The 13,420-nt window shown below is 48.9% G+C and overlaps 1 protein-coding gene across 1 annotated transcript in view; it reads right to left on the bottom strand.

The window, feature by feature from the left end:
• The window catches only part of LOC137430713 (transmembrane protein 163a), a 57,359-nt gene that overhangs the window by 3,151 nt on the left and 40,788 nt on the right, over positions 1-13,420 (bottom strand). Inside the window, exon 4 of the mRNA XM_078782655.1 lies at positions 10,316-10,427. Coding sequence (XP_078638781.1) covers positions 10,316-10,427 — 112 coding nt within the window. The remainder of the gene's footprint in view (positions 1-10,315; positions 10,428-13,420) is intronic.

Below are 13,420 nucleotides of genomic sequence, written 5' to 3'. Positions count from 1 at the left end.
CCCAGTGCTGAAGTGCAAGCTCTGAATAAAGACTTGTTGTATCAACGCGTTGTGGCCTACCTCACTGGCAATCGAGTCGTGTGTCCACAGCACCACACTGGTGACCACAATGTGATCCTTACATGACGGACATCCGTCACGTCGCGGGTAAAGACAACCCGGTGGCGGATTGTCTTTCCCGGTCCGTCGCGCACGCGGTGCACCTCGGGATCGACTATGCCCGGATGGCGGAGGACCAGACCGCCGACCCCGGCGTCCAGGCCTTGCGGACCGCCGTCACGGGCCTCCGCGTCGCCGAGGTGCCGTTCGACGTCGCGGGCGCGGCCCTCCTGTGCGACGTCTCCCTCGGCGGCCTCGCCCCATCGTGCCCACTGGCTGGCAGCGCCCGGTTTTTGACGCCATCCACGGCCTGTCCCACCCGGGCACGAAGGCCTCCCAGAAGCTCGTCGCGGCGAAGTTCGTCTGGCATGGCCTCAGGAAGGACGTCCGCGACTGGGCCAGGACGTGCCTCGCGTGCCAGCGCGCAAAGGTCCACCGCCACACCCAGGCCCCATTGGCCCCGTTTACGGTGCCCGAGCGTCGGTTCAACCACGTCCACGTCGACTTGGTGGGACCTCTGCCCCCCTCGCGGGGGTTCACCCAACTCCTCACCATGGTGGACCGCACCACACGGTGGCCGGAGGCCTTGCCATTGGCGGCGACGTCTGCGGTGGATGTGGCGCAAGCCTTCATCGCCACTTGGGTTGCCCGGTTCGGCGCACCCTCGGACATCTCGTCCGACCGCGGCCCCCAGTTCACCTCGGAGCTCTGGGGCGCCGTGGCGCAAGGGCTCGGTGTCAAACTGCACCGCACCAGGGCCTACCACCCCCAGGCCAATGGCCTGTGCGAGCGCTTTCATCGCTCGATGAATGCCACGCTCCCGGCCAGCCTCCGCGACGGCAGCTGGGCCGACAGGCTCCCCTGGGTCCTGCTGGGCCTCAGGACGGCGCCCAAGCACGACCAGCGCGCGTCCTCGGCGGAGCTGGTCTTCGGGCAACCACTGCGGGTACCGGGCGAATTTATCCCCGACTCCACGGCTCCTTGGTCCGCGGCGCAACAGCGCTCCACCCTGCAGGAGACCGCCCGGAGGTTCGCCCCGGTGCCGACGGCACACCACGGTTGCCCGTCCGCCCACATCGCCCCGGAGCTTCGCATGGCGGAGTACGTCTTCGTCCGGCAAGACGCCCGCCGGGCACCGCTACGGCCCCCGTACGACGGGCCCTTCCGCGTGCTGGAGACCGGGGACAAATATTTCACCGTCGACATCGGCGGTGCCCCGGATCGTATCTCCGTGGAACGCCTCAAGCCGGCCCACCTCGATCTGGATCACCCCCCGCAAGCAGCTCTGCCTACGCGTCGAGGCCGCCCCCGGCGGTCGGACCCCCAGCCCCGCCGTCCCGCTACCCCCCAGCCCTGCATGCATCGCCAGGGGGCGTTTCGGCCGGGTAATCCAGCTTCCCCGTGAGCTCACCCTTCAGGTGCGCGGGAATTCTGGGGGGGCGCGTGTGGCGGGCACAAGGGACAATAATTCCGCGCACCAGTGGGTGGCGCGAGCGTCCAGGTGGGGGAACTGAAATGCATGCCCCGCCTTTCGGCCGATCGGCCACGCCCGGGGGCAAGGCGTGGCCTCGGGAGATATATGCAGGCTCTAAGCTCGAGCCCGCCCAGTGCTGAAGTGCGAGCTCTGAATAAAGACTCTTGTTGTATCAACGCGTTGTGGCCTACCTCTCTGGCAATCGAGTCGTGTGTGCACAGCACCACAGTTTTGCTTTGACAGTTTTTGGTATGTTATAATAAAGACGTCTATTTTTCGATGTTAAAGAAAGGCTGCGGCCTACTATGCTGGCAAAATATTTCAAAATATATGTCATTGTCAGCGATATTAAAAAATATATAAAGTTTCGATATTAAAGTAGGCCTATACAGCCTAATTTAATTGTAGTTTTGTAACTATGAAAGGCTTGTTTGAGACGTGTTAGCCATTCATCTCATGAGTTTGTCAGTCAGTTAGTCTGGTTTTGACTCTTAAGGGAATGTGAGTTGATGATAAAGTTACATTATGGTCTTATACAGGTAGTTTTGCATGTCATAATCAACTAGAGACTTGATTCTGAAAGCTTTGGTTTCAACAACGTGAAGCCGAGCTAGGTGTGAGGCAGGAGCACCAGCCCAGAGGGGAGAGCAGTATTCCATTGAGCTGCGGAAGAAAGCCTTGTATGTGGTGAGGAGCTCAGGTGTGCCAAGGAAGGACCTCGCACGACGGTGGATGCCCAGTCGGCGACTGGCTTTGGAGGCCAGATTTGAAATGTGGTTTTCCCAGGAAAGATCATGGCAGATAGTGAGACCCAAAAGCTTGAGTGACAGAACTTCTTGGAGAGGATTATTCAGAAAGTGGATGGGAGGGTTGTCCAGTCGGTCTTTTCAAAGAGACATAGTGAGAGTGTGAGATTTGTCAGGATTGAAAGACATGTTCCACTTGTTTGACCAGTCTGTGATTCTGTCCAGGTCTGCAGAGAGTGAGGAGGCTGCAGACTGACGATCTGAGGGATGAGGTATGGAGCGGCAGAGAGTGGAGTCATCAGCAAAGAGATATAGAGGATTTTCCAGAGAGTCGGAGAGATCATTGATGAAGACCAGAAAAGCACAGGGCCCAGAACACTGCTTTGGGGAACTCCAGCCTGAACAGGAAGGGGAGACGAGAGAGATCCATTCAGGGCCACACGTTGACTACGACCAGAGAGGAAGTCCGCAAGCCATGCATGGAGATTTTCATGGATACCAAAGGAGGAGAGTTTGGTGAGTAGAGCGGGGTGCCAGACCGTATCGAAGGCACATGATATGTCAAGGGAGACAGCTCTAATTTCCTGTTTGACATTGAGGACCTCCATCCATTGTTGAGACAGCAGAAACAGCATGTCCAGAGTAGAGTGACCTGGTCTGAATCCAAATTGATCATCAGAGATTAAGCCATTGGAGAAGAGGAAGGATTTGATATCGAAGAAATGATGGATTCCATGACTTTGCTGATAATTGGGAGCAGGCTGATTGGTCTGTAGTTGCAAGGATCTGTTTTTGCACATTTTTTGTGTACAGCGGTAATGTTGGCTGATTTACAAGCTGAAGGCAGATGACCTTGAGCAAAAGAGAGGGTGAAGAGAACAGAGAGAGGGTGTGAAGGAGCGGCAGAGCAGGATTTTAGGACCCGTGGGCTGATGCCATCTGGTCCAGTTGCAGAATCACAATATTTTGAGGCATATACAGAGTTGAGGCATTCAGCTTTTTCTAAATCTTAAATTCCTTAAATCCCTTTCGATCCTTTACACCCCTTTAACCCCCTTCGACCTCTTTAGACCCCTTAAACCCCTTTGATCCCTTTCGAACCTTTACACCCCGAGACCTTTTACACCCTTTAGACCCTTCCATACCCATTTCGACCCTTTTGAGACATACACACCTTCTTCAATACTTTTCAGACCTATTGACTTTTTAAGACCCTTTGGCTAATTCTAGATACTTTGGACGATTTAAGACCATTTGGACACTTTTGACCCTTTTGCTCTTTCGTCCTTAGACACCTTTAGACCCAATTTGGCCCTTTTAAGAGCCTTGGTTCTTTAAACACTTTAGACCCATGTATGACGCTAAAAAAAACTTTAAACCCCTTCGATAATTGTGAAAATTTTAAAAAGATCGGTTTTGACAACCTTTTTTGTGCACTATTCATCTCGTATCACAAGTTGCAATGACAAATCTAAACTGACATCTCAAAGTGAAACTGATGTTGAAAAGTGAAACTGAAACTACTGATCTATGGATCATTGAATAGGAAACCAGAAAGAAATGCGATAGGAAATTGCTGAAAGCAAAACTATGAGGCGTATAGAGAGAGGGGGAATGTCGGAGCTGAAGAAACGATGTGGAGAGGGATAGGTGCCTGGAGGTGGTCGGTTGGTATGGAAAGAACTTTTGTGATCTTCCATAAGGCAGTCGGCCCAAAACATACCTAAACCCGTTTCCCAGCTGATCTTTCATAATATCACCCTGACTCCCGAGCAGTACTTCGGTGGTACAACAAGCATGGATTGGAAATCTTAGCTGATTGAATGGAACGAGGCTGTCAAAGTTACCAGCTACACCCATTGCGATGTATGTTTACTGAATTGTGTTATGTTGGTGGTTAGGGCATATATAGATTGAGGTACATCTGAATAGGTATCATGCATTGTCTGTCGTGATAGGGAATCTTGATGTAATAAGTTCTGTTAGCCCGGTTTGTCGGATCAAGTGTGTACCTGTGATCATACGATGATGATCGGGTGATAGGTAGAATAGGGACTAAGCTAATTCACCTGTGTGTCAGACCTGGTGATCATTCCTTTGTCCTGTATGGCAGCACATCACACACGTTAGCTAGATCCATTTGTGCACACATTAATTAAATCCCCCTCCGCCACAAGACAATAAAACTGACCAGAAGAGCAGACGGAAGCAGCCGCGTACAACGCCGGCATGGGCATCAAACATCGCACAGGCGGGCTGAGAGCCACGCCCAGGAGAACTCGTGATTGACAGGAGGGGGGAGGGCGAGCAACACCAAGAGCACCGATTGGAGGGTAAAGAAGGACTTGTGATTGGCCACCGACCAATGGCATGGGAGCAGGGCGCCAAGCGCTCGGCCAATGAGAGGCGACCAACGCGATCGGAAGATTCGAGAAGAGAGCTGACGTCAGAGGACGATCAGTAAAACGGCTGGGAGACCTACATTTTCTCTTCGCCTCTGCTTTTCTCTTCCCTTTGCCCTCTTGCCCTGGACTGTCCCTTTGTGCTGGACCCTCTCTCGTGGTGGACCTCGTCCCGTTTGGATCCTCACTCGTTGGACGTTGGAAGGACGTTGGCGTGCCGACAATTCTCTTACCCGGATTCATGCACAAACCTCGCGAACGATAGCGTGGGGACATGAGGCTTGGCGTGCAGTGGCGCCCGTGGGCCTGGTGGAGTGCGAACGGGTGCGGAACGAGGCCTACTTCCTGCTGACCGGAGCCGCGGTCGGACGACTGCGCTCGGAGCTGGACCATCCATGACGACTGCAGACTACTGATTGAGATAAGACGAACCACAGAACACAACAAAACGGTTATTTTATTATCCTTCCCATCGTGTGTATTCGAAGTCTGAGTGGAGACGTTCCAACCTAGGTTCTAGTTTTGATCATCGAGTTTCCCTGTCCCGATGGTTGTTTTAAATAAACCCTTTCATTATTTTCTTTTCTATGCAAAATCCCATGTTCGTGTGAGTTTAATCACTTTTCAGGTTGAAAACGCTGGCGCGCGCGCGGACCGTGAGGTAAATCTTGCCGCCGCTTCTTCCTCTTCCATCCTTCCTCCTGCGCATGTATCGTAAATCCGCTATTGAACGTCGCCTTGGAGTTAAAGCTCATTTTGACCATCCGTGATTCCCCGGTTTTAACCGAGGGGCAATCGCGTGACAATATTTACACTGAATTCCCGTTTCTACCAATACACACTGCAAAGGAAATTACTCTTTTCAGGTGAGACATCTACGAACCCCCATCATTGACAGGTACCTTTGCTTGTATGTATCTATCTATAATAATAAAAGGCAGTGTCCATCCATCTGTCTCCTTCATAACTCCAAAACCATGAAACCTAGCAGCCCCAAACTTTGCATGCATACACCTGGACCTCCACCAGATTGCAAGGATGAAAACTGCGTGTTTGGGTTACACCACCCTTTTTGAAGATGATTAACAAGGTGCTCATTGATTAACGAGAAAAACCCCGATGTGGTGGCTTACCAATATGGCGGCCCGCCATCTTGGTCAGCCCACTGCACCTCGCTGGGTTATTAAGCCGCCATTTTGTTTCAGCCTACTCAAACATGCCTTGCCTTGGAAACACGATCAATTATCATTACATAATTGAAGCATATCATCAAAATCTGAATTCGGATATGAGGATTGGATGTAGACTAAATAATGTCCAAATCTGGAGTGAAATCTGACAAAATTTACTATGTCTAGCAATTGGTGAACGCTATTCAGGCTGCTTTTGCGAGCCATGGCGTTACATAGTGGGGCGGCTTAGCCCAAATATTCAAAAGAATTGTGCATTTTGTGATACAAGCACCAAATTTGGCACAAATGTACATTAATATGTTGCAAACATTTTCAGATATTGGGCCACTTGAAATTCCGTAATTTTTTTTTTCAAATTTTTTCAAATTTCGTAATTTCAAATTTTCCGGGTGACACCGTCACAATTTCGGTCTTCGAGGCCGGCCGATAGGCAAAGTGTGACCGGAAGGGACGAGGTTCTCCTGACCACGTGGCCCTCGATCTGGGAAGCGAGAGGCGTTCCATTAGTGGACGCGCCCCTCACGCCCGACTTTCGGGCGGCCCCGGCAGGCCGTTTGTTTTGACGTTCCGTGACAGGCCCCGCACCCCCACCTCCGGGCCGACCGGAAGCTTGTGCTGAGTACATCATACCTGAACAACTCAGTGAGGCAGAACACAGCAGTGCACACCAGGGTGACCCCTTCAGTGCATAAACCAATTAACCTGTCCACTGCAGGGCATATAGAAATGAAGTTATTTTCTGCATATAATAATAATATAAGTTCAGTTCTATATAACAATTTCTGTTATCACCACTACCACTACAACTACCACTACTACAAGCTTTGTCTGGAATTTTGTGGACTAACAGACAAACAGACATACAGACAAGCTGGGATCAAAACATTACCTCCTTCCACCATTGAGTGTAGAGGTAAACATCATGGAAATTATATCATGCCCTAGATTTAATTCATGCTTACCCGTGTATTTGCTTCACTGGTTCACAAGGTCTTTTGCATACATGTAATTCAGACTCTCGTCTTCATTGCTGACCACACAATGTTCGCAACATATTAATGTACATTTGTGCCAAATTTGGTGCTTGTATCACAAAATGCACAATTCTTTTGAATATTCGGGCTAAGCCGCCCCACTATATCGGCCGGCCTCGAAGACCGAAATTGTGACGGTGTCACCCGAAAAATTTGAAATTACGAAATTTGAAAAAATTTGAAAAAAAAAATTACGGAATTTCAAGTGGCCCAATATCTGAAAATGTTCGCAACATATTAATGTACATTTGTGCCAAATTTGGTGCTTGTATCACAAAATGCACAACAGGTTTGCTATGCTGCTACACTAACAGTAGACAGAGCTCCATTTTTGTTTTTAGTCACAAGGCCGGGGAAGTTTGGGTGTGTTATAATACTGTTTTTTTTTTGTCTGCTCTCAGTGGTTTTCACGTGATTTGCTGCTTGAAATAGATCTGTTTTTAAAATTCCTAGGCCATTTCAACCAGAAGCAAACAGCTTGCTATTGCTTGCCAAGCCAGCTGTTCCTTATCACCTATTTTGTTGGAGTGCTTGCTGGAGTGATTAAGCCGCTTGGCGAGGGCTCTACAAATGAAGTGAGAAATGCCCGTGTACTTAATTAATTTGTCACAAGGCCGGGGAGGTTTGGGTAGGCTATAAACACCCTTTTTGAAGATGCTTAACGAGGTGAACCACCACTTGGTGAACGCTATTCAGGCTGCTTTTGCAAGCCATAGTGTTACAGTAGACAGAGCTGCCTCTTTGTTTTCACGTACCCATTTTTTCATTGACTAACATTTTTGTGCGATATAGTCACTCTCCCGCTTCCTCGCTCCACCCTCCTTCCCTTCTCACTTTCCTCCCTGCTCCTCCCCGACCTCGCTCCCCCACACCTCCACACCTGCCCCTCCTCTTTCCTCTCCACCCTCCCTTATTCTCTCCTTCCTCATTTCTCTCTTTCCCCTCCACCCTCCCTACTCTCTCTCCCCTCCTACCCCACTCCCTTTCCTTCCCACTCCCTTCCCTTTGCCTCACCGTTTCCCTAACTCCTCTCCTCTCCCCTCCCAGTTTCCTCCCCTTCCCCTTCCCCCTCCCCTTTTCAACTCCCCCTCCCCTCCGCCCTTCCCCCATTCCCCCACCCCTTACCTCACCCCTTCTTCCCCCTCCCTTCCCCTCTTCCTCCCCCTCCTTCCCCCTCCCCTCCTTCCCCCTCCCCTCCTTCCCCCTCCCCTCCTTCCCCCTCCCCTCCTCTCCCTCTCCCCTCCCTCCATTTCCCCTCCCTCCCTTTCCCTTCTCTCTCCTCCCCCTCCCCTTCCCTTCTCCTCCTCTTCCCTCCTCTCCTCCCCTCTCTTCCTCCATCCTCTCCTCCCTCCCCTCTTCCTCCATCCTCTCCTCCCCCCCCTCATTCATATTAGCGTCAGGAAGCGACTCATTGTTACCCAACAATGCCCGGTACCTTTGCTAGCATTATACAGTGCGTATCAAAAAAAGGTAATCCAAATTCAAGGGGTTCATATGCAAAGGCAGACTGCCGGTAGGGGAAATGTATTGCAGCACAATACTCAGAGTGCTGGTTTATTTTGACAATTTACATGTGGTTTACTAATTAAGAGGAGATCCTCAGCTTTCCATTGATACCTTCCATGCATCATTGCTGTCACACATGACCGAGTACATGTTCATTGAGAATGACAAGTTCAAATCGCATTTTTACAAGTTTGGCTAATCGATGCAAGTCAGGATAATTGGTGCAAAATGAACGTCAGATGTGAACTTTTCTCAGGAATGACTGGCCTTTATGCACCCACACCTTCAACATGTCCACCTCCCCTTGCAACACAAAGCTCACAGCGGTGGAGCATGCCCTGAACTGCTCGTCTCACCATAGCCGGGTCATTGCGCAAAGCATCCACTTCATGTCGAATACGGCCCTGCAATTCGTCAAGATCACGGGGAGGAGTTACGAACACCTTGTTCTTTAAATGTCCCCAAAGGAAATAATCACATGGTGTGAGGTCAGGTGATCTTGGCGGCCATTCCACTGCATGGTTGAGGGCGATGACTCGGTCTCCAAAGAGATCCCTCAGTCGATCTCGGACAGCGATAAGACAATGTGCTGGGGCGCCATCTTGGGCCCACCAGAGATATCTGAAGACACCACGAACCTGTCGCTCAAAGTTCTCCTCCAGCTGTGGTAAAACTTCATCATTGATCATCTGCAGATATCTGTTACCATTGACATTCCTTTGAAAGAAAAATGGTCCGATCACCTGACCACTTCCACAAAGTCCCAACCAAACAGTCCACTTTTGTCGATCCATGTTGGTGTCAAAATTATATTCTGCGGGTTGTCCTGTCGGTGCATATTCAAGAACATTATGGGTATTGACCTTGCCGTCCATGGCAAAAGCAGCTTCGTCACCGATAACGAGATACCTTCGGAAATTGACATCTGCTTCGCAACGTGCTATCAACCATCCGGCAAGCACCAGCCTCCTGGAAAAATCCCCTGGCGTAAGTTGATGCCGGATATGAATCCGATATGGATGTTGGTGGAGGTCCAGTCTTGTGATTCGTTTGAATGTTGCCGAAGGCAATCCCATCCCATTTCGTCTTGTGCTGGTATCCCTAGGATGCTCCAAAACTTGCTGCCTTACTGCTGCAATGTTCATTTCCGATCGCCCAGTGCGCCTACTACCAGAATTTCCCGAGTTGCGGTTGAGGCTAGTGCCACGCTCTTGGTATTTTCTAACATTCGCCCAGATGGTTTTGACTGCTGGAGGCTCCCGTTCTGGGAAACGTTCCCTGAACGCATCACGAGTTCACTGCAAACTTCCGGTTTGGTGAAAGGTTGTAACCACGAAGGTCCGCTGTTCAGTCGTAAGTTGAACCATCTTTTCAGTGACTCAGACTGTCTCTAAACCCATACACTGTAGGCCCATCTTAAATACCAATCTTAAACAAAGGATGACGCACCAGACGATTACCAGACCAGCTTAACAATTTTACATAATCAACTTGGCAGTCGACAAGTAATGCGTCCATTTCAAACTGTCTTGCACCGATAATATAAGCCAAACTTGTAAAATGCGATTTGAACTTGTCATTTTCAATGAACATGTACTCGGTCATGTGTGACAGCAATGATGCATGACAGGCATCAATGGAAAGCTGAGGATCTCCTCATAACTGGTAAACCACATGTAAATTGTCAAACTAAATAACCTTTGCATATTAACCCCTTCAATTCGGATTACCTTTTTTTTGATTCGCACTGTATATACCAATATTGGAATGTCCTCCATTAAAAGTCATCGTATTTGTTACTGAGTCTTGTTACCTGCTAGAGAAAGCTAGTCAAGTTGTGAAAACAGGATGATGAACATACCATCAGTAATGAGGGCCTTGCTGGTGAGTATTCTGCCCAGTGCAAACTTGGCAACGGAAAGTATGAGGCACACGACACCACTCAAGATGGAAACCGTCAGGAGAAAATCATCCTAGAAAATGAATGAGAAGCTTAGATTTTTAAAGTGCAACGTCTAATTCATTTTCTTTAATCACGGAACTGACATACAAGGAAACAAAGACGAATTGATACCGTTTGGTTCATTTTAAATGGCATCAAATTTATTTCATCTGTTTATTTAACTTATCCTTAGGCTGGCTGGATAGCTATGAAAGGTATGCGCACTCACCTTTGAGCTTCATTTCAAATCCCGACAAAGACATAAACTGGTATTCTGGTATTGGTATTGGTATTCTGGTATTCCGCACTCAGGATGATACTGATACACCAGTGTGGGCTGTCCAACTGGAGGACGTTAAGCCGGAAGACATGTCTGCAAGCACTGGCCATTGATAAGCTTAAATGATCTGGTGGTGTCTTTCACGAAGAGTAGGGCAACCATCACCGATACCCTGGCAAAATTCCAATTTCCTGCAACCTACAGCAGAACGCCTGACCTGCCAGATCCTGAAAACCTTCACCAAAAATTATTCCCCTGCCGACTCTCCAAGGTGGGTATAATTGGTGGGGTTAAAGTAGGTAGTAGTGGTATTAGTGTTAGTAGTAGTGGAAGTAGTAGTAGTAGTAGTGGTAATACCAATATTGGAATGTCCAAGTTAACGTTGCCAAGTAATGTTGCCAAGTTAACCTACACTTATTTAAATTCCACATCAGATTTTCTTTATTCCACATTATTTATTGTTTTAACCTTTAAGTTTGAGGACTATTTGATTTGTTTTAATTCATTATTATTTGATGGCTTTTTTGTTTGTTTGTTTTAATTCATTATTATTTGATGGCTTTTTTGTTTGTTTGTTTTTCATATAAGGTCTGAGGCTCCGAATGGAGCAGCCAATCACACACACACACACACACACACACACACACACACACACACACACACACACACACACACACACACACACACACACACACACACACACACACACACACACACACACACAATTAATTGTGCAGTATCGGTTGTTCCTAAACTTAAATATAAATAATTTAAAGGATTGTTGTAAATGATGTTAATTTCACAACATCCTATATTTAACTTTATTTAAATTGCAAATCTCAAACATAGTTTCTCCACCTAAAGCAAGAATGTTAACCCATAAGCAATTGACTAGTTTCCCGACTGCATGGATCATCAGCTGGGCACCGTTCTTCCTCAAGGTTTCGATCCTTTCAGCCCAGGTCCTCTCCAAACGGCGGATCCACAACCTCGATCATGGATCCACATCAATAGATGGTACATCAGTAGATCCACAACCTCAGTTGCGTCCAGGCAGTCAGTCAACCCATCAATGCACCAACATATTGCATCGCACATTTGCTACAGGTCAATAGGTAAACTATATTTGAGGTTTTACATGTAATTAATTCTTTAGTTTCTTTTAACTTGTAACATCTAGCCGTTACTGTACAATTAATTATATTGTTTGTGGTTTTCATGCTTTGAAATGTAGTTGAACAAACATAAAATATTGTTGCGGTTCTCTACGCCGCCCTTAATTGCCTTTACTGGGCTTTGGCGGAACCGAGACTTATTACGTCCCTCCTAGACACATGCTGAGTAGGGTTTTGGGACTACTTTTCGCTCGTACCTAATTCCCCGCGCTGCCCTGGGAGCGAGGAAACAAGCCTCGCACGAACCACGTGTGATGTGAGTACGCCGAGCGGATTGCGTACACGTGGTCCGCGCAGTCTTAATTAGTGGAACCCGATTGGAGCGAACTTATTCGTTCCACGCTTAGTCAAATGAGGAAACCACAGAAACGGTCGAATCAGGAAGAAAGGAAGAACAAATGGTTTAATTATTCCCACACGTATATACAGTTCAAGGACGAAGAGACACAGAGCAATCCTTAAGCAGTCTTAACTTATCCCTTGGACAACGGGCCCGTCTCACACTCACACAGGGAATTGCAGAAGGGCAGGTGTTCCCCAACGCGTCGAGAGATGGTCCCCGTCCGGCTCTCCACGGTCCCCGGCACGTCCCGCGAAGATGGTGGCAGGTGAAGGCAGGGACTCGTAGCGCGTCTCTCGTACAAACAGATGATGGGGCGGAACGGTCGAGGGCGGACTTTAGCGCGGCTGGCGGTTACTCAGCCTTGCTCACTCGCGCGTCTGAAATGCGCTGTATTCGTTCTAAGCGCATCTGGCTGCGCCCGCGTATATGTAGCGGCCAACTCCTCTTCTTCCATACACTCCGAGCTGGTTAGCGCGTGCGTTCTCGTGCAAGTTCGTCAAGTTCATCAGCTTTCACCACTTATCAAGTTCTTTCGCCAATCCTTTTGCCGCAAGTCCTGCTTTCCTCTGCGAATCCTGGCGTGCAAGTCCTTCTCATTAAGTATTCCCGCACTAGTCCTGGCGTGCAACTCCTCTCATACAAGTCCCACGCTAGTCCTATGATGCAAGTCCTCTCGAGGCCTTTCACGCAGCCGGTTTTATAGCTACGCCCCCCGAACCTTCTGGAACTCACCCGACTCTTCTCAACACGTCCTCTGACGCCACGCCGCTGTCACCACCTCCGAGCTCTGATTGGCGGCTCGTGCTTACCATCAGCGCTTCCGCCGCTCCACCCTCGACTCCGCCCCGACCTTCCTAGGCCTGCCTCGTGTTAACTCGCCCAATGATCAACCAATGCTTAGCAAACTGGATTGAGGCTAGGGTGGCTGGGAAATCGGTTGCAAGTAGGGCCTATTTTCCTGGCTCCTACTCAACGCAGAATTAACACTGGAAAGGAACTGAGCTCACAAATACTAAGACATAACTATACTATCGCGAGGCTACATGTTGCTTGTGTGACTAACGATGGGGGACAGACTTTAGCCTTTATTAAACTCACTTGACAGATTCAAAACTGCAACACTGCCCCCCCTACCTTGTCAGACTCGTCCCCAAGTCGAACCTACAAAACTGGAACGACCGGTTTTGAGAAAGACTTGGGACTAACTTTTAATTCCATGTGACACT

This window comes from Myxine glutinosa, chromosome 7 (genome assembly GCF_964187855.1).
Source record: "Myxine glutinosa chromosome 7, kmMyxGlut1.1, whole genome shotgun sequence".
NCBI lineage: Eukaryota > Metazoa > Chordata > Myxini > Myxiniformes > Myxinidae > Myxine > Myxine glutinosa.
This window is presented reverse-complemented; position numbering and strand designations above follow the sequence as displayed.